This window comes from Tachyglossus aculeatus, chromosome 4, assembly GCF_015852505.1.
Source record: "Tachyglossus aculeatus isolate mTacAcu1 chromosome 4, mTacAcu1.pri, whole genome shotgun sequence".
Taxonomy (NCBI): Eukaryota; Metazoa; Chordata; class Mammalia; order Monotremata; family Tachyglossidae; genus Tachyglossus; species Tachyglossus aculeatus.
This window is the reverse complement of record NC_052069.1, coordinates 114,893,669-114,910,559: the sequence shown is the minus strand read 5'-3', so window position 1 is coordinate 114,910,559 and position 16,891 is coordinate 114,893,669. Positions and strand designations below refer to the sequence as shown.

Here is a 16,891-nt window from a genome sequence, read left to right as displayed (position 1 = left end):
CGTTTAGGTCCCAGCAGCACTTGGCCCTGGTTGAACTGGCCCTCCTGGGGTTGCGTCTCTCCTCGGGCCATTGGACGAGGTTTGGGAGATGTGGCCACTCGGCAAGTTCCAGACCTGCCGGTGTCCTGCATGGCAGCAGTCACCATTCATTCATTCATTCATTCATTCATTCAGTCGTATTTATTGAGTGCTTACTGTGTGCAGAGCACTGTACTAAGCGCTTGGGAAGTACAAGTTGGCGACATATAGAGTCGGTCCCAACCCAACAGCGGGCTCACAGTCTTGAAGGGGGAGACGGACAATAAAGCAAAACGTGGACAGGTGTCAAGTCGTCAGAATAAATAGAATTAAGGCTAAATGCACATCATTAACAAAATAAATAGAACAGTAAGTATGTACAAGTGTGATAAATCTGTACATACATATATACAGGTGCTGTGGGGAGGGGAAGGAGGAGAGGAAAAAGGGGGCTCAGTTTGGGAAGGCCTCTTGGAGGAGGTCATCTCTCAGTAGGGCTTTGAAGGGAGGCACCAGACCCCTCTGGACCTGCAAATCCAGAACAGTTTAGTTCTGGGCCATTCATTCATTCATTGTCGTATTTATTGAGCTCTTACTGTGTGCAGAGCACTGTACTAAGCGCTTGGGAGGGTACAATACAACAATAAACAGACTAATTCCCTACCCACAACAAGCTTACAGTGTAGAGGTGGGGAGACAGACATTAATATAAATCAATAAGTTACAGATATGGACATAAGTTTTGTAGGCCTGGGAACGGGGGCGAAGAACAAAGGGGGCAAGTCAGGGCGATGCAGAAGGGAGTGGGAGAAGAGGAAAGGGGGGCTTAGAGAAGTTCTCTTGGAGGAGATGAAAAATGATCCGGGCAGCAGAGTGAAATATGGACTGGAATGAGGAGAGACAGGAGGCTGGGAAGTAAGCAAGGAGGCTGATAGGATGAGTGATTGTATTAGCGTGGTAACAGTTTGGATTGAGAGGAAAGGGAGGATTTTAGCGATGTTGTGAAGGTGAGACCGACAGGACTTAGTGATGGATAGAATATGTGGGTTGAATGACAGAGTGGAGTCAAGGGTAACGCCAAGGTTACGGACTTGGGAGACAGGCAGGATGGTGGTCCTGTCTATAGTGATGGGAAAGTCAGGAGGAGGATAGGGCTTGGGTGGGAAGATAAGGAGCTTTCTTTTGAACATAGTGTGCTTGAGGTAATGGGAGGACATATAAGTAGAGATGTCTTGAAGGTAAGAGGAAATGTGAGACTGCAGAGGGGGAGATAGAGAGATCAGGACTGCAGATGTAGATTTGGGTAGCATCCACATAGAAGTGGTAGCGGGAGCTGGGAACGAGTGAGTTTTCCAAAGAATTGGATGCAAATGGAGAACGGAAGGGGACCCAGAACTGAACCTCGAGGGACCGTCACAGTTAGGGGATGGGAGGCAGAGGAACCCGCGAAGGAGACTAGGAATGAGAGGCTAGAGAGAGAAGAGGAGAACCAGGAGAGGACAGTGTCACTGAAGCTGGGGTTGGATAATGTTTCCAGGTGAAGGGGGTGGTGGACAGTGTCAAAGGCAACTGAGAGGGTCCGGGAGAATTAGGATGGAGTAGAGGCCGTTGGATTTGTCAAGATAAGATCATTGGTGACCTTTGAGACTGTGTCCCACATGGTGCTCACAGTTTTAATCTCCATTTCCCAGATGAGACCAGAGGCCCAGAAAAGGGAAGTGCCTTGCCCAAGGTCACACAGCAGACAAGTGGCAGAGCCGGGATTAGAACCCAGGTCCTTCTGCCTCCCAGGTTGGTGCCTTTTAAAACAATGTGGCATTTAAAACAGTGCACAGGCCACACCGCCAACCCACGTCTTTTTTTTTTCTTATGGCATTTATTAAGCGCTTACTATGTGCCAAGCACTGTTCTGAGTGCTGGTGGTGGGGGATATAGGGTGATCAGGTTGTCCCACATGGGGCTCACAGTCTTAATCCCCATTTTCCAGATGAGGTAACTGAGGCACAGAGAAGTGACCTCCCAAAGTCACACAGCTGACAAGTGGCGGAGCCGGGGTTTGAACCCATGACCTCTGACTCCAAAGCCCGGGCTCTTTCCACTGAACCACGCTGCTTCCTCAAATCGGGTGCTCGGTTTTGTTCCCAAAACACGGTTTGCCCCTGAACCGATCGGAGAGAATTACATCATGTCTCCTCATCCTTCCGGTGGCAATAAAAAGGCACCGAAGTGTGTGGCAGCTAAAGTGAAATCTCAAATTGAAATCAAGGGCAGAGCGCGGTCTACTCTCAGCTTTTCAGAAGTCTGATAAGACTGCTCTGCGACCCTGGGCAAGTCAGTCCTCTACCAGTCTCGGCTACGGGAGGGAGAGGCAAGCAGAGATGTATTCATCCCATTACTAGGGTGGGCAGTGGCTAGAGGGTGGCAAGCAGAGATATATTCATCCCATTCCTAGCAAGTGGCAGGCAATCTGCTCCGAGTCAAAAGTCACCCGTGTCGGGCAGCAGAGACATGGGAGAGAGTCGAGGGCAGAGCTCAAGTTGCGTGGAAGAAGGCAGTGGTAAAGCACTTGCGTATTTTGTCCAAGAAAACTCTATGGATACACCGCCAGAATGATCGCAGATGGAGAGTGGGGTCATCTGGGAGAGATGTGCCCATGGAGTCGCTAGGACGGGAGATGACTCGACGGCCTGAGACAATAAGACTGCAACTTGAGTGGCAAAATAGCATTGTTTGCTGTTGTAGGATAATTTCTTATTTGGACCTTGAAAACCAAGATGAGTGCCCAGATGCGTACGATTTGCACTCTTGCTAGTGTATGTTTGTCTTCAGTTGATGTACTTTTGTCCTAAGTAGCTGTTAAAACTCCCTCCTCTCACCCCATTACATAAATAATCAGAGAAGGTCAGATTTACTCATCAAGAAGGTTTTGTCTGCTGCCATCTGGGCTGCCACGGAGCAGTGGGAAGTCTGACCTTTTTTCCATCTCCTAGTATGCTGCTGAATTTGAAATGTGTGGTGGACACTCCGAGAAAGCAAGGGGGAAAGAGAGAGAGAGGCTTACGGAGCTCTAAATGGGGTCTTGGATTAGGTCCAGAATATCGTAAGGTGCCAGCTTCAGTTTTGCTGGAAATACAGAGAAAAACCGACCAAAAAATTAAGGTATAAAATGATGATAGCCCAATAAGATGAACCTTCCTCCGAAGAGGGAGGAAGAAAAGTTTACCGAAGGAGAGGAATGAAATGGAGAACCTCTTCCACAGAACTGACAATGGAAATATTGGCTAGAAGTAGAAAACTCTTTAGATGATCTTATGCCGACTTCATTTGGCGTAATGCATTCTTCAAAGAACACCCTCTCCCAGCAATTTTTAAACGTTGAAACTGACCAGAATCTCAGGCACAGCGGGAGTGATTCCGTTTTGTTTGCGGTGAGGATAGAAGGTATTTTCCATGTGTTTTAGTTTTGTCTTCCCCGGAACCTCTTCCACAGAACTGACAGTGGAAATATTCGATAGAAGTAGAAAACTCTTTAGATGATCGTATGCTGACTTCATTTGGCGTGATGCATTCTTCAAAGAACACCTTCTCCCAGCAGTTTTTAAAAGTTGAAACTGACCAGAATCTCAGGCACAGCGGGAGTGATTCCGTTTTGTTTGCGGTGAGGATAGAAGGTATTTTCCATGTGTTTTAGTTTTGTCTTCCCCGGAACCCATAGGATTATTCATTCCATTGCACTCTTCCTCTGCTCCTTATTACAGACCCCTGTAAAGTAGGTTGGAGGGAGGCTAGAGTGACTGGAACACGCCCATGGTCACATCCAGCGCTTAGAACAGTGCTTTGCACATAGTAAGCGCTTAACAAATACCATTATTCTTATTCTTACTATTATTATTATAACTAAGTCAGTAGTGGAACCAGGATTAGAACTCAAGAGCCGCTGATTTCCAGGAGAGCCTGCTCTCCGGGCAAAGCTGACTCATTTTATTGTGAAGGGGGAAATTGTTCCCCTGGCCACAGATGCTGATCTATGGTTTCGGTCCTCACAAAATGTACCAAATGCCAGGTTTGATCAGCAAAAAGTCCTGCAGACCTGTGCTGGACCATATCTACGTCATGCTCCCCTTCCCTGACACTGGAGCGAGGTCAGTCCGTCCATCCATCGTGGTATTTATTGAGTGCTTACTGGATGGAGAGCACTGTTCTAAACGCTTGGGAGAGTACAGTGCAGCAGAGTTGGTAGACACCTTCTCTGCCCACAAGGAGCTTTCAGTCTAGAAGGGGAGATAGACATTAAAATAAATATATGACTGATAGATACAGAAATCCTGGCGGGGCTGAGGACACAGGGAAGCAAGTAGAAAGAATCCCACGGCCTGGGAGTCTGGGGATCAGGGTTCTAATCCCAGCTCTGCCAGTTGCTGTGTGACCTTGGGCAAATCCCGTAACTTCTCTGTGCTTCAGTTTCCTCCACTGTAAAATAAGGATTTAGCACCTGTTCTCCGATTTAGACTGTGCATCCCATGCGGGACAGGGACTGCCTCCAACCTAATTAGTACATATCGACCCCAGCGCCTAGAACGGTGTTTGACCCATAGCGTGCCACTCTCCCCACCTTCAAAGCTTTATCAAAATCCCTTCTCCTCCGAGAGGCCTTCCCTGATGAAGCCCTCTTTTCCTCTACTCCTTCACCTATGGACTTGGGCCTGTAACTTTTAAGCACTTGATAATTGTGTCACCCTCAGCCTCCCAGGATTTACATACATACCTGTTATATATTTATTTTAATGTCTGTCTCCCCCTCTAGATTATAAGATCCTTGTGGGCAGAGAACATGTCTACCAATTCTGCCGCATTGTACTCTCCCAAGCCCTTTCCAAATGCCATTAGCAACAACAACAACAAAAAGGAATGTGGATTTTTTTTTTTTTTTTTTTTTTTGCTCTTTGGCTGTAACTGCCTTTGAGTCTGAGCACCACATGAATCATGCGGTATTAACTCCTTAAAATAACTGGTTGGCAATTCCCGGACATTGGTAACTTGGCGGTTTGAGCCGCGGTCGTGTTGCAACCGATTTCCCCGAGTTGGTGAATCCCTTCGTTTCTCAGTCACTCTGCCAGCCGTTTGACGTCAGAAAAGAGAGGCAGGGCTGCCATCCCCAACTGGGGAAGAAGGCGGAACCCGCGGCTTTGTCGGCATTTCCACAGGGAGGAAATGTCAGGCTTTTCGACTTAGGAGGGCAGCGGGGAATGCCGGGAATCGACCTCAGGTAGAGGTGAATTTCTTATTCATTCATTCATTCAATCGTATTTATTGAGCGCTTACTGTGTGCAGAGCACTGTACTAAGCGCTTGGGAAGTCCAAGTTGGCAACATACAGAGACAGTCCCTACCCAACAATGGACTCGCAGTCTAGAAGGGGAAGACAGACAACAAAACCAAACATATTAACAAATTAAAATAAATAGAATAAATATGTACAAATAAAATAAATAAATAGAGTAATAAATGCATACAAACGTATATACAGGTGCCAGAGGAGGGGCAGAGGAAGAAGGGGGTTAAGTCTGGGAACGCCTCCTGGAGGAGGTGAGGTCTTCATTCGTTCATTCAATCGTATTTATTGAGCGCTTACTGTGCGCAGAGCACTGTACTAAGCGCTTGGGAAGCCCAAGTTGGCAACATCTAGGGACGGTCCCTACCCAACAATGGGCTCACAGTCAAGAAGGGGGAGACAGACGACAAAACCAAACATATTAACAAAATAGAATAAATATGTACAAATAAATAAATAAATAAATAGAGTAATAAATACGTATTAATCAGCTCTCACTGATAAGCTGAGATCAGAGAAAGTATTGACCCTTTTAAGCACGGTTGGCAAAAGTGGCGTAACTGGGCATAAACGTCTTGATTGTAAGTTTGTTGTGGGCAGGGAACATGTTTACTAACTCTGGTCAATCAATCAGTTGCATTTGAGCGTTTACTGTGTGCAGAGCACTGTACTAAGCACTTGGGAGAGAACGCTATAAAAGAGTTGGAAGACATATTCCCTGCCCACAGTGAGCAAGCGCTGAGTAGAGAAGCAGCGTGGCTTAGTTGCAAGAGTCCGGGCTTGGGAGTCCGAAGTCATGGGTTCTAATCCCGGCTCCACCACTTGTCAGCTGTGTGACTTTGGGCAAGTGACTTAACTTCTCTGTGCCACAGTTATCGCATCTGTAAAATGGGGATGAAGACGGTGAGCCCCCCATGGGACAACCTGATAACCTTGTATCTCCCCCAGCGCTTAGAACATAGTAAGTGCTTAACAAATACCATAATTATTAATATTATTACAGTGCTCTGCACACAGAAAGCGCTCAGTAAGTGTGATAGATCCCTTGGTTAACAAAATACACAAACCAAGGTGAGCTATCTCTGCCCTATGCGTCCATGGGCCTTCATTCTAATTATGAAAATACATTTCCCATTTATGCTTGTTTAGGTTAAATGAACATTTGCCAAGCTTGTTGTGGGCAGGGAATGTGTCTTTATTGTTATATTGTACTCTCACAAGCTCTTAGGACAGGGCTTTGCACACAGTAAGCGTTCAACAAATCCAACTGAATGAATTGCTTATTGGGATTTGAGAGAGGAATAACAAGGCGGTTGTTGTTGCTAAACCACTCGGGTGCTTTTTAAAATCAGTCGATCAGGCAACGCTTGCAATTTAGGAAAAATTACCGTTTGGAAGTCAGGATTCCAGAGCTGATCCACTATTTCGTGGACTCATTGAATAACCGTGGTTAAATTTCCCAGGCAGGATAATTAGGTGTTAAAAGACACGTAGTTTTGTTTTGTTTGTTTTGTTTTGTTATCTATCTCCCCCTTCTAGACTGTGAGCCCGTTGTTGGGTAGGGACCGTTTCTAGATGTTGCCGACTTGCACTTCCCAAGTGCGTAGTACAGTGCTCTGCACATAGTAAGCACTCAATAAATACACTTGAATGAATGAATAAATGAATGACTTAGTATTCCTCTCCCTTCAATGAGTTAACACTTTCATGATCTGCCTCTACAATTTGGACTCTTCATGGACGGGGACCTTTTTCAGAAATGCCCTTGTGGGTGTATCTAGGGCTTCGGATGGCCCAGTATATCACTGTAGCACTTGACCAGTCAATCACTGGTATTTACCGAGCGCTTACTATGTGTACAGCATTGTACTATGCGCTTGGGAGAGTCAATACAGCAGATTTAGCAGACACATTCCCTGCCCATAACCAGTTTACAGTCTAGACAGGGAGAACCGACATGAGCCCATCTCCTCTACTGGATTATAAACTCCGTGAGGGCAAGGACCGAACCTATCAACTCTATTTATGGACTCTCCCAAGTGCTTAGTACAGTGCTGTGCATACAGTAAGGGCTCAGTAAATACCATTGACTGATTTGATTGATTGGATGTTAAGCTAGTTGAACCATTTACTTTTTTTATTAACTCCTTTTTTTTTACTCCTTTTCCTTTTTCCTTTCACTCTTTTTTTTACTTCCAATATTTTCACACCAATACATGCTAAACTTAGTGCCAGTCTACATACCAGTTCCTTTTTAGCTCCCAGTGTCTAGCTTGTGCAGTTTATAACTAAAGTGCAGAGAATATGTCACGGGACCCTTTGGCTCTGTAAGATTGTGCGCATCAATCACTTGAAAATTATCCCTGGTACTTGACTGGTGCAGGGAAAAACCGAGGTATTGCTATTTTTTTCCTCAGGAAATCTGACAAAGCAGATGCAGCTTTTTTAGAAGCAAACTCTGATTTCTCCCCTAATTTGATTGTTGGTTTTTACAGATCAAACCTTAAGGCAGCATGACTTCTCCGGTTGTTTTTATAGATCTTAATTGAAGGCTGAATCTGGCCTGTAATGTGTTCATATAGAGCTTCGTGACCTGCTTACTTTCAGAGGGTTTTGAGAATATCAGGAAAGGTGCTGCACATCCCCAGGGTCGTAAGAAAGCCTTCTTTAGTGTGACATTTTAATGACAGTAATATGAAGCACTGAATCGGTTGGCAAGACTTTCATCGTCTATTCTCGTCTCAGCCACTGATGAGAGGAAGTCATTTAATCTCCTTTTAGTTTTACATGAGCAAGATGGGAATAATAATAATTGCCCCTCCAAGGTTGTGAAGCTAAAGTAACTGGGTTGGGAAGCGCTTTGAGATCCCCAGATGAATTCTTCCTGTAAAGCCGGTCCTTAGAGGATCACAGGTTATTTCACTGTTGCACGGGAGACTGATTACATTGGCACGGAGAAGCAGCGTGGCTCAGTGGAAAGAGCCCGGGCTTTGGAGTCAGAGGCCATGGGTTCAAATCCCCGCTCCGCCAATTGTCAGCCGTGTGACTTTGGGCAAGTCACTTCACTTCTCTGTGCCTCAGTTCCCGCATCTGTAAAATGGGGGTTAAGATTGTGAGCCCCACGTGGGACAACCCGATCACCTTGTACCCTCCCGAGCGCTTAGAACAGTGCTTTGCACACAGTAAGCGCTTAACAGATACCATCATCATCTTGGTCATTCCCTTAGGCACTTTGAATCCTGTAGGTAAATGGAAAGCGCTTAAAATGGACTGGAATCGGTGCTGAACTAAGCTCATCTTTAGACTTTGAGCTCGTCTCTAGAGTGTACGCTCATTGTGGGCAGGGAATGTGTCTGTTTATTGTTATGTTGTACTCTCCCAAGTTCTGAGTACAGTGCTCTGCACACACTGGCGCTCAGTAAATACTCCTGAATGAATGAACTCTGGTGCTTTCAAACAAAAGGAAAGAAGCCTGGTCTAGTGGAAAGAGCACAATGCTGGAAGTCAGAGACCCTGGTTCTAATTCTGGCCAGGTTTCCAGTGCGGGAGCTTGGGCAAGTCACTGACTTCTCTGAGCCTCAGTTCCTCTCTGTAAAATGGGGATTAAATCCTACTCCAATCAATCTATGGGGTATTTATGGAGCAACAATTCAGCTGAGTTGGCTCTCTCCACTTCTTAGATTGAGAGCCCCATGTGGGACAGGGACCGTGTCCGGCCCGATTGCTGTATCAACCCCAGTGCTTAGTATTTGAAGTTCATGAAGTATAGAAGTGTCTACATTGTTACCAAAAATGGAATAAGATTTAAGGTCCCATAGTAGGGTAAAAGGAGACTGGGAATACAGGCAAGATATCTGGCATGGCTCACTGCACTGTAAGACTGTTTGTACATGTGGCATATACTCTTAAAAAAATACAGTTATTGCCCTCTTTACTCTTCTTAATCGTGGCATCAGCCTTCTGACCCCTTAAATTCTGGAAATTTGATTTCCCTGAAAATTCTGAACCTCACTTCCAGGTAGGTTCACTGGCTCACTGCACCGTAAGACTGTTTGTACATGTGGCATATACTCTTAAAAAAAATACAGTTATTGCCCTCTTTACTCTTCTTAATCATGGCATTAGCCTTCTGACCCCTTAAATTCTGGATATTTGATTTCCCTGAAAATTCTGAACCTCACTTCCAGCGCCTCAGACATTCAGCCAGTTCTCGTAGAGACCATTAGTTGGTAACAGTGTGGCGAATAATTAAGGATTTTAGGAATTTCTCCTTCAGCTTGATTGCCCCTCATTAATCATCAGCCGGGAAAGGGGAGGAAATTCCTTCATCACCATTTGCCACGTGCTTAAAATGAACTAATAATTGAATGCTATTAAGCAACATTAATTTGTAACCCCCTGCTGTAAGATTTATAATGAATGAAAAGCTTGCTAAACTGCAGTCATTAATAATTTATAGCAGGAGAGAGAGAAGGAGGGAGAAAGAAGGGGGGACGAGAGAGGGAGGGAGAGGCAAACAGAAAGTTTGCTCAATTGCCTTTGGGTACTGATGTTAGTAGGGCATAGCTAGCTAGAGAGGTAACTGGTGATGTGTTTAAGGGCTTGTGATATTTGCCCGAGGAATGAGAAGTTTAGAACTAAACCTAATGGAATTCCACAAAAGATATAGGAGGACTTAAGTGATGTCCTGACCCACCTAGTGAAACCTAGGGTAATCCGGGCAATGGATCGATGTTGCCTTCCCAAGAACTGTGATTCCATAAGTGCAGGATTCAGGGTCAGGCTCCCCCCGACCGGCCCTTTGGATTCCTTTTCCCATCACACTTGTGGAATGTATTTCAGTGATCATCAGGACACCATCCCCTGGGCCAGGGAGCTGGGATGTATTATTTATTTTATTTTTGAAAGAACAATGTTTATCAGCCCGGTGCTTGGGATTCTGGGTGAAATGATTGAGGAGATCTGTTTGTAAGCTGCTTTCCGCATTTTTTTTTTTCCTCTAGCTGCTATTAACCTAGCAAAACTGAAACTCTTCAGACATTACTACGTCTTGGTGAGTACGCAACCTGGATCTGGAAATGAGGGTTGGGTGTGAGGTGGAGTTGATACTCCCCCGATTTAATTGAAGAAAATGTATCTCGTATTCTGACTAAGGGCGTTCCCTGCCTCTTGTGAGGACAGAAAGGATATTTACTGCAGGGGATTATCCTGGAGAGGTTGAGAGGCCCTTAATTTTAACATCGCAAATTGAGTTTGCTAGAAGTCATCAGGGTCGTAAATCCTTCCTAAAAAGATTTAGTTCCAAACCCTTTGTCAGGTAATAGGCAAAGGCTTTCTAAGACCGGTCTGTTCATTCCTGAAATAAATTTTTTTTTGCATCTTTCTGTCGCACCATCTGTGGCTCTGGAATTGGCCTTAGCTTCAAGTGGTTCGTTCGTCTCGGCAAATAGTAGAGGTGTAAACAGCCAAGATGGAAGGGGCAGCTGAACAGTTTTATCCTAGAAAAGATAAGGCAAGCAGAGAAACAATCTTCCACTAGAGCAAGTAAAAGCTTTGCAGTGTGATCTGGTGGGCATGTGCAACATTTGTTTAGAGGGTGATTTGAGATTAGAGGCGAGGAGCACTGGGGCCTCGATGTCTCTAGCACCGAGCTGGGCCTGCTGTTGACTCTTTTTACCTCCACTTCACCATGACGGGTCTCTCTCCCCATCTCCAGAACGGTGCCCAAGACCCATCTGCTTTAGGAAGTCTTCTCTTTGATCTCACCCAACTGAGAATGAAAATCACTCCAGTTCCCCCAGCATTTATTTACTTTCAAAATTATATGTGGGGGGGGTGTACATGGATATACACACTTGTAAATTTATTTATGCGCACACCACACACACACACACGCTTCATGATTTGTACGGCTGCCACTTAGGACCTTTGGTTTGTGTCTCTCTGTTAGGAATTTGGTGTACTTGAAGGGCATACCAGATTTAAGATCATAATCATCATGCATGATCTATGATGTGCAAACATTTAATTTAATCCTAAATGACAGATCTCCGTGGATTTTAATAATTCACTTTTACACAAGCTCAATTTTGATGATGGTGTTTGTGAAATGCTCTTGTGTGTCAAGCACTGGGCTAAGTGCTGGGGTAGATTCCAGATGATCAGGGTGGACACAGTCCCTGTCCCCCAAAGGACCCCCAAGGTGAGGAAGGGAGATTAGATATGTTGCCCTCATTCATTCATTCATTCAGTTGTATTTATTGAGCGCTTACTATGTGCAGAGCAGAGCGCTTGGAAGTACAAGCCAGCAACATATAATAATAATAATAATGATGGCATTTGTTAAGTACTTACTACGTGCAAAGCACTGTTCTAAGCGCTGGAGACGGTCCCTACCCAACAGCGGGCTCACAGTCTAGAAGTTTGTTTCCTGTCATTTTCCAGGCCTTCCCAGACTGAGCCCCCTTTTTCCTCTCCCCCTCCCCATTCCCCCCACCCTACCTCCTTCCCCTCCCCCAGCACCTGTATATATGTTTGTACGGATTTATTACTCTTGTTTATTTTACTTGTACATATTTACTATTCTATTTATTTTGTTAATGATGTGCATCTAGCTTTATTTCTATTTATTCTGACGACTTGACACCTGTCCACACATTTTGTTTCGTTGTCCGTCTCCCCCTTCTAGACTGTGAGCCCGTTGTTGGGTAGGGACCGTCTCTATGTGTTGCTGACTTGTACTTCCCAAGCGCTTAGTCCAATGCTCTGCACACAGTAAGCACTCAAATACGATGGAATGAGTTTTCCCATTGAGGAAACTGAGGCAGAGAGAAATGAAGTGACTTGCTGCAAGTCACAGCCGGAGCTAGAACCCCTGACTGCCAGGCACGATCACTTCCCACTGGGTCGTTCTAACACCTTTCATTTCATTGTAGCCACTTAAGGAAGGATACACACATTATGGAGCACATAATCCCACTGTCAGGACAGACATTAAGAGATCATCTGGTTTAGCCACCTGCTTCCCAGCAGGGGAATAACCGAATCAAGGGTTTTCAAACACTTTTTTTTTTTTTTGAGAAACTGTAAGTCTGTGGGTATCAAGGTTTAACCTGAAGTGTCCCCCTTCCCTCCTCATCCCCAAACTCATGTCTGTCCTCCTCCCCCCCCCGTTCATTCATTGATTCAATCGTATTTATTGAGCGCTTACTGTGTGCAGAGCACTGGACTAAGCGCTTGGGAAGTACAGGTCGGCAACATACAGAGACGGTCCCTACCCAACAACGGGCTCACAGTCTAGAGCGGGGAGACAGAACAAAACATGTGGACAGGTGTCAAGTCATCAGAATAAATAGAAGTAAAGCTAGATCCGCATCATTAACAAAATAAATAGAATAGTAAATATGTACAAGTAAAATAAATAGAGGAATAAATCTGTACAAACATATATACAGGTTCTGTGGGGAGGGGAAGGAGGTAAGGCGGGGGGGATGGGGAGGAGGAGCCCATCTGCTGTGTAGGGACTGTCTCTATATGTTGCCAACTTGTACTTCCCAAGCGCTTAGTACAGTGCTCTGCACACAGTAAGCGCTCAATAAATACGAGTGATGATGAGGAGGAGGAGAGGAAAAAGGGAGCTCACACCAAGGAATTCTTCTGATAGCTGGAGTGGAAGGAGCAAAGCAGCAGCCAAGGCTGATGAGAAACAGGGCGATTGGGACCCCTTCCACATGTGCTCTAAGCAATGTCACGACCCCGTGGACGATAGTGACTGGGGTAGCAACAGGTGTAATTTCTCTAATCATTTACTCCGGTGTTTCCTGGGTTTCCTGTCCTTCTCCTTTTACCCCAGAAAGAAGAGGCTCAGCAGTGACAAGACCTGCCGCGGCCTCTTCCATTATGGCCCGAATTAGCAGCCAGTTGGTTTCGGCCCCAGCAGTAGAGCGGGGGAGAAGTCCACCTCTTCTCAGGCCCCAGAGCCACATGGCTGCTGCTTCTACTTGTCCCTCTCCAGGGGGACAAAGGGTAACTAGTAAGAGGAGAGGAAAAAATGATGTGAGAAGCAGCGTGGCTCAGTGGAAAGAGCGCGGGCTCTCGAGTCAGAGGTCCTGGGTTCAAATCCCGGCTCTCCCAATTGTCAGCTGTGTGACTTTTGGGCAAGTCACTGAACTTCTCTGGGCCTCAGTTACCTCATCTGTAAAATGGGGATTAAGACCGTGAGCCCCCCGTGGGACAACCCGATCACCTTGTAACCTCCCCAGCGCTTAGAACAGTGCTTTGCATATAGTAAGCACTTAATAAGTTATTATTATTATTATATGATAGTAAACACAGGCAAATAAATGCATAAACAAATAGGCGAGTGCCAAGTTGCCTCATAAGTTGCCATGACCGGGAAGGTGGGAATATCTGGGCAGTGTCTATTTAAACACATGACATGTTAGGAGGGATTTGAAGGGAGGGGAGGGATGCAGGTTGCAGATATGAGTAGAGAAGGAAAGGATGAGTCTCTGTTCCTCCTGCCTTGCCTCCTATAACCTAGTCTGCACAACAGTGCTCAGTGCTTAGAACAGTGCTTTGCACATAGTAAGTGCTTAATAAATGCCATCATCATTATTATTATTCTGCTCCTCTTACACCAGCCTTCTCTCAATCAGTCTTATTTATTGAGCACTTACTGTGGACCCTTGGAGAGTACAACACAACAGACACAGTCCCCGCCCACAGCGAGCTTACAGACTAGAGGACGAGCTTCCCATCTAGATCTCGTTCCTCGATCTCTATCCCTATCTTGCCGACCCTTGCCCACATCCTCTTTCATATCTGACAGTCCACCACTCCTCCCACCTTCAGAACCCTCCTAAAATCACATCTGCTTCAAAATGCCTTCCCCGATGAAGCCATCATCTCCCCACCCCGGCCTCCCCTCTGTGCCACTTGGCTGCACTCCCCCCCGAGCATTTGGATAACTCACCCCAACCCACGCAGTTCTTTACATCTCCTAATCCTCTACAATTTCCTCCATCTCTAATTTACTTCAATGTCTGTCTTCCACCATAGACCTTGGGGCTCCTTGCGGGCAGGGATCGAGGCAACGTGGCTCAGTGGAAAGAACACGGGCTTTGGAGTCAGAGGTCATGGGTTCAGATCCCAGCTTCGCCAGTTGTCAGCTCTGTGACTTTGGGCAAATCACTTAGTTTCTCTGTGCCTGTTACCTCATCTCTAAAATGGGGATTAAGACTGGGAGCCCCCCGTGGGACAACCTGATCACCTTGTAACCTCCCCAGCGCTTAGAACAGTGCATTGCACATAGTAATTATTATTATTATTATTCCAACTCGTACTTTCCCCAGTGCTTACGACGGTGCTTTGCACACAGTAAGTGCCCAGTAAATACCACTGATGGGCCTAAATCAGTGCCCTACACCAGGTGGGCCCTCAAAAACATTGTTGAATCAATGTTGAATGAAAGAATCAAATCATTCAGCTCATTGGCAGGCTTTGCATTCATGTAAGCCAGTCAGGAGAATTAGAGGCAGTTGTAAGGAAAAGCTTAAGGTCTTCATTTTCTGTCGCTTAGTCGCGTATCACAACTAAGAGTAGCTGAAAATGTTTCTCAGAGCTTGGGTAGGGACCAGTCAGATCTTGAAAGGGATGGGATAAGGTGATTCCGGAATTAAAACTGCAAAAAGACAAGAGTTTTGGCCCCTTAGCCACAGTATTGTTACCCCAACCATTTTATTATTCAGTCGTTTTTAGTGAGCACTTACTGTGGGCAGAACACTGTACTAAGCACTTGGAAATTACAATTTGGCAACAGATAGAGGCAATCGCTACCCAACAACGTGCTCACAGTCTGTTACCTGGAGATGAGCAAATCCTTTGAAATGTAACTATTACAGAATCAATTCATTACATAACCTTCTCGCCCATGTTTAATAAATACTTAATAAGCATAAAGAGATAGCTTCAAGTGATTATTCCTTGTCCTCTGAAGTGACTTTTAACAGCAAATGTTGGAAAGGGATCCTTGCCGTGAGTTGAGTGTTTTGCTTATTTTCCTCTCCCTCTCTCCACAGATCGTATGTTACATTTATTTCACACGAATCATTGCCATTCTCCTCAAGCTTGCCGTCCCGTTCCAGTGGAAATGGCTGTACCAGGTACTTAGCTGGCAGGGGGAAGGTGTATCAGAGTAATTTCAAGTGACCCAGGGTAAGGGTGCCGAGATACATCCCTATTCTGAACACATTGGCATCTGGGTGACCGAGAATGACTGCTGAGACCTTCAGTGTCTGCTGATCTATAATTAGTCTCATGTTGGTCCAGGGAAGCTGCTGGATTATATGAGGAATTGCATTATCGATTTTCGTTTTCAGTTTTAAAAGTCTATGAATAGAAATGTCCTAGGCAAAAAACCAACAAAACAGTTGGCCCTGTATAATTAAACCCCAGAAGAGAGGTAGTGAAATAGGTGGTTGTTTTTCCCCGTTTTTTGCTTATTTGCTTAGCTTGTTTTCCACCCATGTCTTTTTTTTTTTAAAGGTAAAATCCAAATGGTTTTGCAGGTAGCACCAGGAACAGCTTAACTGTTGGGGCTACCAAACAATTTAGACGTGCTTATTTTCTTTAAAGAGCAAACCTCAATATGCACCAGGATGTTTGGATTTTTACTAATCTTTTAAAAGGAATAGATAAAGAAAATGGTCAGAACAAGTGCCCTGAAACTTCATCTCCCTAGACCCAGGTCTTGACTACTCTTTGACCACCACCCTGGAGTCCTGTGAGGGTAGATTTGTTGTTGTGACCAAGAAGGATATCTCTAATCTCTGTATTTTGACCATGCAGCTCCTGGATGAAATGGCCACGCTGGTGTTCTTTGTCCTAACTGGGTATAAATTCCGCCCAGCATCTGATAATCCATATCTGCAGCTGTCTCAGGAAGATGATGACTTGGAAATGGAAGCTGTGTAAGACTGTTTGGTTTTTTTAAATGGTATTTGTTAAGCGCTTTTTATGAGTCAGACACTGTACTGAGTGTGGGGGAAAAATGGATACGAGCAAATCAGGTTGGATACAGTCCATGTCCATATAGGGGTCACGGTGTTAATCTTCATTTTACAGATGAGAGAAGTGAAGCAATTTGCCCAAGATCACACAGCAGACAAGCGGCAGAGCCGGGATTAGTACCCAGGTCCTTCTGACTCCCAAGCCCACGCTCTATCTATTAGGCCACGGTGCTTCTTTCCTTCTCCCTTCCAACACCTTCCTAACTAGCTAACAATAGCACTGTGTGAATTGGACATACTCCTTTCCACACATATATGCTCTGGAGGTGGATTTCCGCTCTATTTAGCAGAGAGAAATGTACATACGAGTCTTAGACTCTTTTATTTGGTTTGAAACGCCTGCCAAACATTGACAGGAAAAGAGGAATTGGTAATGCTGTTCATCATCGAAGCAACTAGGCCAGCAGCCCCCCTCCAACAAACAGCTTGTTGCAAAAAAAAAAATCAGTAAATTCCGTAGAATGCAGTCGGCA

At 45.2% G+C, this 16,891-nt stretch overlaps 1 protein-coding gene across 1 annotated transcript in view; it reads left to right on the top strand.

Moving 5' to 3' along the window:
- The window catches only part of GPR107 (G protein-coupled receptor 107), a 66,576-nt gene extending 50,253 nt beyond the window's left edge, over positions 1-16,323 (top strand). The window contains exons 15-17 of the mRNA XM_038744499.1: positions 10,353-10,402; positions 15,429-15,512; positions 16,198-16,323. Coding sequence (XP_038600427.1) covers positions 10,353-10,402; positions 15,429-15,512; positions 16,198-16,323 — 260 coding nt within the window. The remainder of the gene's footprint in view (positions 1-10,352; positions 10,403-15,428; positions 15,513-16,197) is intronic.
- The last annotated feature ends 568 nt before the right edge of the window (positions 16,324-16,891 follow it).